The sequence below is a fragment of the Micropterus salmoides genome, unplaced genomic scaffold, assembly GCF_014851395.1.
Source record: "Micropterus salmoides isolate LMB-PRFRI ecotype aquatic unplaced genomic scaffold, ASM1485139v1 Ms_hic_scaffold_11, whole genome shotgun sequence".
NCBI lineage: Eukaryota > Metazoa > Chordata > Actinopteri > Centrarchiformes > Centrarchidae > Micropterus > Micropterus salmoides.
In genome coordinates, this window is record NW_024040152.1 from 12,522,967 (window position 1) to 12,532,830 (window position 9,864).

Here is a 9,864-nt window from a genome sequence, read left to right on the forward strand (position 1 = left end):
AGGGAAAGATGTAGTCCAAACAGAGCTATCATTAGAGTTTTCATTGTGGTCACTATGTGAAGTCTGAGGCATGATTTTTCCATAACATCGTAAGATCTTCTTCTCAGTATGCTGGTATGTTAAACTTCAAAAGCAATAGAAAGAGGAGGGACAGAAGCAGCTTGCAGGGCTTTGGAAAGTAATATTTTATTCTTATATTTCATATTAATGTGATAGTTGAAAAGAAAATCCCATACGAAGCAGCTTTAAAGAAACTTACAGGAAAAATGCAGCTTCATAATTGAAATATTACATAAAAGTGATAAAATGAGATATAACTTTCAAGATTCTTCTAAAAAAAATTATCATTTCAGAAGCCAATAGTGATATATGTAAGATCAAAGCTGAGAGACATTTCAACTTACACAACTGACCATTTTTAAGAGCATGGTAGGGACTTATTAAGACACAGCAAGAAAGTGTGCAATATATTAACAAGATATGCCACAAATTTGAAATGTAGGTAAGAAATGAGGGAATAGGTAAAAATAAATGTGTTCTCTTTGTTGTCCTTCCTCCATGTCTCTTGCCTCCATCCATCGCTCCTGCCAGTCCGTGTCAGTGGAAGGTAGCAAGGTGGTGAGCACTGTAACCCTGCAGGCCACAGCCAAGGTCATGAAGGACGGGGTGACCTGCGAGGTTTCCAACGAGCATGGAACAGATAGCAAGACCTTCGAGATATCTCTCAAAAGAGGTCAGTGTCAGGAGATGACGGCAGCGATGGTGCTTCTTTATCTCCCTCCCTCCTTCCCCTTCGTGTTTTCTTCACTGCAGGCTTTTGATGTTTGTGTTTTTTTGTAATGAGCCAAAAAAATTGGAGTCGACGGAATCACATCAATCACTTCAAACAGGTTGTACCACAAACACGAGTTATTTTGTAGAGATAAGTAGTTATTAATATAGACATCCACTAACTGCTGGGTGTCATTGTTGTGTAGTTAACTGAGCTAACTGAACTAACATTATCTTGCTAATATAAGAGTAAACGAAATGTGGAATGTGGATGACAAATCTGACCTGATACAAATGCTGTTTAATAACGATGTGATCTAGGACATCAGCTAGGTTAGCTTAGTCTGATATTTCCCCACTCATTCTAATGTAAGCAGATATTATATTCAATATATATAGTTCAATATAACAAATTTCTAACAAGGGAGACAATAAAGGCCAGTCCTATTCTATCCTATATCCTTAGCCTCATTTTTTTTAATTTATGGTTTAGCTATTGATGTTAGAGACTTCTAGTGATTATTCTAGCGATCTAGTGATTGCTTTTTACTGGACAGATGTTTTCTTGTGACCTATTTGCACATTACGGGTATTGAAGTTGTTATTAGCTATGACTTTTTAGTGGTATAAAATCATTTATTAAATTAATAGTTTGAAAATAGCTTGTAGTTGCCAAGGGGGACTTTATGTTGTAGTTGTACTTAGTAACGGATTTACAAAGAGCTGGTGCAGCCAAATCCAAATTTCTTTTGCTCATTTACCACGATCTGCAAACTAAACCCTTTACTTCTTTTTGTTCTCCTCTCTTGCAGCAATTAACAACTCGGCCGACAGAGGTAGAGCCTTCTCCCTTCTCCTTCTCCTCTCCTCCCTCCTTCTCTCAGGACTCTTTGTTGTACATACCCTGTAATTTAGAAATCCCCCCGCCACCCATTACCTCTTGCTCCAGCCCCTTCATCACACTAGATACACACACACACAATAGACATACACGTGCACTCGTGCACACACACACACACACACACAGACACAACTCCCTCCACTGTACTGTAATCTTGTATATTTGCCCTCTTGCTACCGAACACTGTGGATATTGTATATTGTTATTCTTCTCTTGTCACCTTTGTATGATGTCTGTCCTATATTTTGTGGATGCTACTACAACTTTTTGTGGCCCTTTGGGGACAATAAAGGAATCTATTCTATTCTATTCCTTCCTTTCCTCTCTGTGCTTCTTCACTGTGTCTCCTTTTTGGTCACCTTTTCTTTTCCGACTGCCGTCTTGTTTCACACTTTTCCTTTCGTCGTTTCCGCTCGCTGGGATGTGTAGGATCTTGTAACCTTAGCTTTCGTTTGTGTATGCTCTTAGTGGTGTGTGGTGGTTGTTGCTTTGCTATGCTATGGGACTGAGAAACTCTCTTTCTTTCAAAGTGCTGCTCTCTGGAAACCCTGTGCTTAAGTCAGGTCTGTATCGCTAACCCTATTGACATGTGTATGGCATTCGTCTAGAACTGTAAGTCACTGTGTGTGTATAGATGTCTGTGTTTACACACAGGTTAATGTATATGTGTTTACAAGAGCTAATGTGTTTGTGTATCCGTACTTGTATTACTGTAGTTGAGAGGACTTTTGGTACATTTTATATTGGTTTTTGAAACTTTGCTGTCAGACTTTATTGTCCATCACAATCTTGAAGTTTAACGATTATTTCCCTTTTTGATTAATTATGTGATTATTTTCTCATTTAATCGATGAATAATTTGCTCTCTAAAATGTCAGTTTAATGTGACAATCTTCTAAAACCTAAATTAAGTTTTTCAGACGTCCTTGTTTTGTCGAATAAACCCCCAAATTATCAGTTCACTATAACATAAGAAAATGACAATCAACAAATACTCACATTTGAGAAGCTCAAACTTGGGAATAATTGGTATTTATATTGAAAACTTACTTGAAATGAAAAGCACTGAATCGATTGCCAAAACAGATGCATTTTTTAACAAAACAATTGCCTAAACAATTAGTTGATGAATTGTTTCAGCTCTACAAGAATGTCATCTTACTCCCTGAACCACAGCTGCTGTTATGCAATAATATCACATTTTCTTTGTATGTTTGGTTTTTTCTTTTAATCTTTTACTTCAAAGCAGGGATGTGGCCCCAAACTGAAAATGTCCTGTAGATCACCCAGACCTAAAGATTTGCTAAAAGTGAAATTATTTGATTATTTTGGGTTTCAAAGGGAAGTTCAAGTGTCCCACAATGCTAATTTAAAAAAATTCGTAGAAATGTTGAAGGTGCCCCGATATAAGTAAAAAATGCACAGTGTGGAGGCAAAGAACCTTTCCTTTGTGTATCAACACAACAGAATACATAATGGCATTCTTATACCACCACCACTTATCACAGCCCAAAAAGAGAGCGAAGTTATGTTCCAATTTGCATTCATTTTTAAAGTTTGTTTGCGGTTAATTTAACTTATGTTGGCATCAGTGTAGCCACAGAGAGAAGTAGAAGTACTTTTACTGTTGTTATCATTAGTTAAATAAACCTTGTTAATTGTTTACTAGAACTTTGCTTGAAAGACAAATTTAAAGGATTTTACATTTCATGGTCCATCATATAATCCCCTGTTAATCCATTAAACAACCAAGGTATAATGTGTTAATTAGTGAGCCTTAGAGTTGCTGGTAGGCAGATTTTTTTTACCTTTGAAAGGAGTCAGTCTACAAGGCTGTTTCATCCTGCTTCCAGTATTTATGCTGAGCTAACAGCCTCCTGGCTCCAGCTTTATATTTAACGGACAGATATAAGAGGGGCATCAATCTTTTCCTCTAACTCTTTTTGCAATAAAGCAAACAACTTTGTTTCCCAAAATGTTGAACTATTCCTTTAAGGGACACCAGCCAGCCAATCAGAAACAAATATAATACTGGTCTTCAAAACATGTATGTATATTTTGTAATTATGTAGAACAACATCAAAGCTGATGAAATTATTTTGTGTGTCTTGTCCTCCCAAGTACGGTAATACAAGTGTCAGTGGATGGGTGAGTATGTTCAGTGTTGTTTTCTGGCTCTGGTCAGATGTCTAGTATTATCTATGAGTACACAGGCCCTGTTTTTGGGTCCCATCACTTTTTGTCATTGCATTAAAAAGTTAGGCTAACCTCACATCCCACTCCTCGCCCCTGCTTTTTCTTCTCTCCAACCATCCATCCATTGTCTTCATCTGGACCCCACCCGTTCCCATCCTCTCTCCGCCCTCCCCTCCTCATCCTGTTTCCTCCTCTCTCCCTCCTGTGGTACCCCAAATTAAATTATTTCCTCCCCCTGCCTCCCTCTCCTTTACCCCATGAATCAAACACCTCCATCCTACTACACCCCTCATGATGCCCCTCTCCCGACCACCAAATCACAAAATCCCCATTCCCTCCACCTTCCTCCCACCTCCTCCACTGTCATCAATGCTTCACTCCTCCCCACCACACCTTCCTCCCATCTCTGTCCTCCCTCCACCATCCCACCAACCCTCTACCCTACCACCCATCCCTCCCATGTATCCCTCCATTACGGCACTGCAGCTGACAAGCAGCAGGGAGGCTCCAGCGGGGTGGTGATAGCTGTGGTGGTGTGTGTTCTGCTGCTCCTGCTACTGGTGGCCCTCTTCTACTTCCTGAGCAAAAAGAGCAAGCTGCCCTGCAGCAAGAAGGACAAAAAGGAAGTGTAAGTTCACAAGTTGTGGTGAAAAAGACACAGAACAAACTCCTCTTTAGTACGTTGATTAGCAGTGAAAACTGTGATCATAAAAGAAGTAATTTATGTTCCAGCATGTGTATGAGATATATATATTTTACACGTAAAATAAAAGCATTGATGATTAAATAAACAAATGGATAAATTAATTCAATAGAAATGACTGTGAGAGGTGTGCGCTTTCCAAGAAATTAAGAAACTCTTGGATGAAAAAATACAATAAAATAAAATTCTACCTGTAGTAGTAAAATTATAACTGAGCTGCATAATTTACCTTTCTTTCAGAATATAAGTCTTGATTGCTTCACTCCTTTACATCATGCTGAGCAACATGCTGGGTTTCCAAATCTTTCAAATAAGTCATATTTTGGCTTAACTGTCAGTGTGCTAGCATTATTGTACAAGTACTTTTGGCATATATTCACACAATGTGTGTGTAAAATATAAAGACCAATAATGTTTATGCACTGATAATGTTTAAAGCTATGGTAGTTCAGAAGATTTTTTTGTTATATTTGTTGAAATTGTCTTTACATTTAAACAGCAATCAATAAATCAAATGCTCTGACACAAAAATCCAGGTTTAATTGGTTGCTGAAGAAACTGCTAATCATAACACGTAAACCATTTTGTCATTCACTTCATGCACCATGAAGAAGAAACTCTCAAACTCTCAATGTGTGTGATATTGATCGAAATAATAATAACTCACAATTTGATTTTGATAGTTTCCATTATATAATTTTTTGTACCTGATTGGTCATCAGTATGCAGATTACAGTCTGAAAATGTAAAATAATGTGTACTGTAATGTATTTGTAAATGTAGTTACAGAGAAATTGGGAGAACTGTAAACAATATGGTCTCTAAAGCAGTCTGGTTTTCTTCCTTATGTCAAAAAATGTGTAGAAGTCAAAACAGCCTAAAAAAACAACAAAAAAAACTAAGGCGAGGCACATGACTCACTTTTCTAACATTTGTCTTTATTTTCTCCCCCGCTTTTTCTGCAGGGCCAGTGGAGAGGTAAACAACGACATTGTGGTGGAGATGAAGACAGACAAGGCCAACGAAGAAGCAGGTCTCCTCAACAAGAGACCGACCACAGACCAGGTGAGGCCAATGGACACAGGCGTCAAGGAGTTATGGGTCACGGACCTGGATTTTGGTCAATAGTGACCTGCAGCTGATAATCATCACAAGGGAAACCAACATTGACAAATACTGTTTTTGCTAAAAGAGACAGTCTTTGTATGATGTACAGTACACCAGTTTCCTATTTAAAAGATTTTAAAAGCTCAATAGTTTTGATTACTTGCTTCTGCATTCATGAATGTGACTCATGATGCTACAGACTAATGGAATGCAGGGACAAGTCAAGGACACTTCAGCTGGCAAGGACAGTGCAGTAGATGAAAACAAAGCCATTCCTGATCTGAATGGGCTTCTCACATAAAATTAGTTTCCACTGAGTCACTGTTGGTGGTCAGACCTGTAGAGATGCACTCTTATCACAGAAGAACAAAAAAGAAACTGGGGATTTTCCAAAGACTGCAGTCTTTTTATTCAGTCCACAAATTAGTTCAACTTGGCTTGTAAATGCAGTTAAACAAAGTAAATTCCAGTTATTCGGAGGTGTAGAAGCACGCAATAGTAACTTAAAAGCCGTATCATAATCATCAGTCCCCTTTGGATTTATTGCGACACCACAAGGCTGAGAATGGTACAAAGATCCTTCATGGCAAATGTGATCAGTATGACATAAACACAAGCTTTACAGTCAGCAGAAATATCTTCAGACGCACAAGTCATGCTGATTGAGAGTCTAAAGTCAGTTTTAGTTCAAAGAGAGCAGGTTTGAGAAAGCTGTCCCTGCTGCTCAAATGATGGAGTGTGACAGCTGTACAGAGTCATCTGAAAAAGTCATCACAAATGCGAAACATTTCATCATGAAATTCACGGTAGTGGCACATTTGACGTGAACGTAAAAGCCAGTTTAAGCGAGTCTTGTTTTATGTGATTTTTGAAACCACTGACAGCAAGCGGTGTGACATTTCAGAATTGCAGGGAGATTGCAGACGCATTTTGCTTTGCTTTTGAAATGGATATAACAAGAAGATGTAAAAGTCAGTCTCTCCATACGCTCATCAAGCAATGTTCTATCGTGAGATGTCTTCAAAAAAATATCACCCTGTGAGCTGTGTTCCGAAAGGCTGCAGCCCAGCCACAGACAGATTTAATTTTATGCGGAAATTAAATCTTTTACATTTTAAAACAGATTAATTCGGGAGGATGTCATACTACACAAATACACGTACAGAAATAAAGTAACATACGATTGTAACACTTACAGATTATAATGCCAGCTACAGAGCACATGGCAGTGATACAGTGTTGTGAAATTTCCCCATTTTTCGAGTTAGCAATCGCCCCAAAATACTTGTTGTTTGTCACTAATTTAGATTTCACATACCGACAAAAACGTTGCATCTCATGCCCTCGAGCTGTGAATACCCATTGTACTGCAGGCTTCTTCATACAGTGTTATATCACACATGAATATTGTTTATTGTAATGTTAATCTGTTAATGCACTCTAAAATAGTTACCTACAGTTAATTAGCATTTGATAAATCGTTGAAGCTGTGAGTGAATATGTGGAGGGAATTTTAATTAATGAAGTTAACGAATATGGTTCGTTCAGTTTTCTTTGAGGTGTGTTTGAACAATAAGGATCTAATTCTAAAGTTTAAAAGAAAAATATAATAATTAAAGTATTCATCATCATTACAAGCATATTTTCATCTATACTGTTGGCACTTTGGTTCTATTTACACTATTGTTTGTGTTTTTCTCTCTTTTTGTCCGACAGTGATGAAACAAGACAATAAAAGTAACCGACAGAGGCGTGAAGGGATGGAGGAGAACAGTTGTGAAAATAACAGGGCTCATTTTCATTCACTACACTAGACTGAGGGGAACAACAAGAGGTGGAGCGTGGAAATTGGTTTGTTTTGGAGACCTCGGGAGGGTCACCATGTTTGGTACTGGTTAAGCTTGTTTTATAACCTGGTGTAGACCTTTTGGATGGCGTTTCTCCTTTTTTTTAAAAGACAGAGTTGCCCTTAAAGATTAAACTCCATCCATCTCTGCTACCACAGGTTTAAAACCACACATGCATGCACTGGATGACATTATTATCATGGCTTCTTTTGATCCTAACTCCTTATTCACCAATCACGTCTTTGGTTGACTCCTCTGCAGACTAGAGCGTGAGGCGTGGCTGACACAATCTAAACACAGTGGCAGAATCTTTCTTATCTACCCCAAATGAAACTAAAAATGCCATTAAGCTGCTGTGAGTTTTTGGAGTGTGTGTCTGCCTGCAAGTGTAACACTGAACGCTTGTTCTGCCTTGGAGTCTGCACTTAAATTCGGTACTCTCTGCTGGGTACATGGGGAAAAATAATTACAAGCAGCCATTCTGTTTTATTCACCTCAATAACAAGTGATGATTTACGCTCACAACATTTAATCCCTAAGCACGGTTTGGCACACATTGCTGTAACATTTCCGCTCAAAGAAGCTCTGCTTAAGTGCTGTTTGTTTAATTGCATTTTTGCCACCTGTCAATGTTTTTTTTCCAGTATCCCTAATTAGCTTTCCATAGAAACAGCCAGCATTTAATAACGCCAATCCTTTCTCTAAAATTGCTTGCCTTTTTAAATCCTGCTAAAAAGCCACCAAACAAGTAAGCTATTAGGCTGTACAAATTTGTTCTTGCCATTTCCAGCATACTTTTATATTATATTAGTACATCAGTTGCTCACTTGTTTTCCTTTGCTCTCTTGTTCTCTTCTCTGTAATTTTATATACTGATTACCCTATCTATCAAGCAGGAGGTGTACTGTGCATGATGGGGAGCTCAAAGTGTCTGTGGTTACTAAGCTGCTGGCCTGGGACCGTAATTGCTACCATTTCTTACAGAGTCTTTCACAGCCTTTAAATCCTCTGCTCTGAGATGAAACCATTCTCACAAGCACAGCACACAGTGGTTCCGCTCAGAAAGCCCAATTATCATCAGTTGTCACTGTAAAATTAATATGTGAAATGAGTATGGTGAAATGGTTGACAATCTTACAACTGCGGTCTGCTGTGTTACAGTTTTCCCATGACAACAAAATGGGACTTTCAGGGGCCGCGCCGCAGTGGTCGCAGATTCACCTGTTAGGAGAAATCAACAGCACAGGTTCACTGTAGTTTGATAAAAGCACGGAAGGGAAGGTGTGGGAGGGATTGGGGTTATTCCAGGATTTATCTTTTTATTTTTGCCAAATGAAAATGTTTGTGTCACAGCAGGAATATTTCTGTGTTTAGGTACGCAATACTGGCATTTCTGTTTCTCCCCTACACTGTTGGCAGGCCAGAAAAGTTTGATAGCGGGTTGACGTGCCCTTTTACTTTGTTTTACACTGGAACCAATGGCCTTCATTTTTTTAAAAGGTCACCTCAAACCAATATCTTTGCCCACAAGGCTTATTTTATTTTTTTCTGTCTATCTACTGATCTTGCCATTTTGACTGTTAGCAACCCTGTGATGGCAGGCGAAGATAGATAAGTGAACTTTGAGCATCATTTGTTGATTTTAATGTTTTATATAAAAAATATTGTGGTATAAAAGTTGTTTTTTAGCGAGGGGATTCTTAATTTTGTAACTACTGAGTTTTAATTTTCCCATGCTTTTTCACTTGCTCTGAAAGAGAGGACTTTTGTTTTTAAATTTCAGATTCTTTTTTATAAGATATTTTCAGTGCTCTCTCTCTGTACTGTATACTGTATATTTTGTGGTAAGCTGTTGTGACCTCTGTGGTGTGTTGATGTATCCTTTTATTTTGTTCCAGCTGTGTAGAATTTATTATGAAAAAAACTCAAGAAAAACCAATCACAACCCTATTTTCTCTGTGTTTCTTTTATTCCCATCTCTGCAACAGGCAATTTACAAAAGCTGTTGGTTTCTTTAGCGTGTCCCCTTTTATTTTTCATCATTATCATAAATGGGACAAAATTAGTTTGGAGATTCATTGTGTACGATTGAAACTGTGTCGGACCATATGATAAGGCTACTGAAGCCCTTACACACCACTGAACATCATATCTAAAAACTTTACACTCCAGACCAAAAGCTAAAGCCTATCAGAAATCAAACTGCTTTTGATGTAATTCATCCGTGTGTTTTTTCTTACTCTTCCTAGAAGATGACATCTAAATTCGTTCCTAGCTTGCAGCGAAGTTTAATCTCTTTGATATAACCAGCATTATGTAAATTTCCCCTCACATTGATT

The 9,864-nt window shown here is 38.1% G+C and overlaps 1 protein-coding gene across 2 annotated transcripts in view; it reads left to right on the forward strand.

Moving 5' to 3' along the window:
- Nucleotides 1-9,475, forward strand: part of bcam (basal cell adhesion molecule (Lutheran blood group)) — a 52,511-nt gene extending 43,036 nt beyond the window's left edge. The window contains exons 12-16 of one of the 2 annotated variants that reach the window (XM_038710944.1): nt 592-733; nt 1,584-1,607; nt 4,355-4,496; nt 5,537-5,636; nt 7,395-9,475. In XM_038710944.1, the coding sequence (XP_038566872.1) occupies nt 592-733; nt 1,584-1,607; nt 4,355-4,496; nt 5,537-5,636; nt 7,395-7,397 (411 nt within the window). In that variant the 3' untranslated portion in view covers nt 7,398-9,475. The remainder of the gene's footprint in view (nt 1-591; nt 734-1,583; nt 1,608-4,354; nt 4,497-5,536; nt 5,637-7,394) is intronic. The other variant, XM_038710945.1, reaches the window with a different exon arrangement.
- Nucleotides 9,476-9,864: the final 389 nt, after the last annotated feature.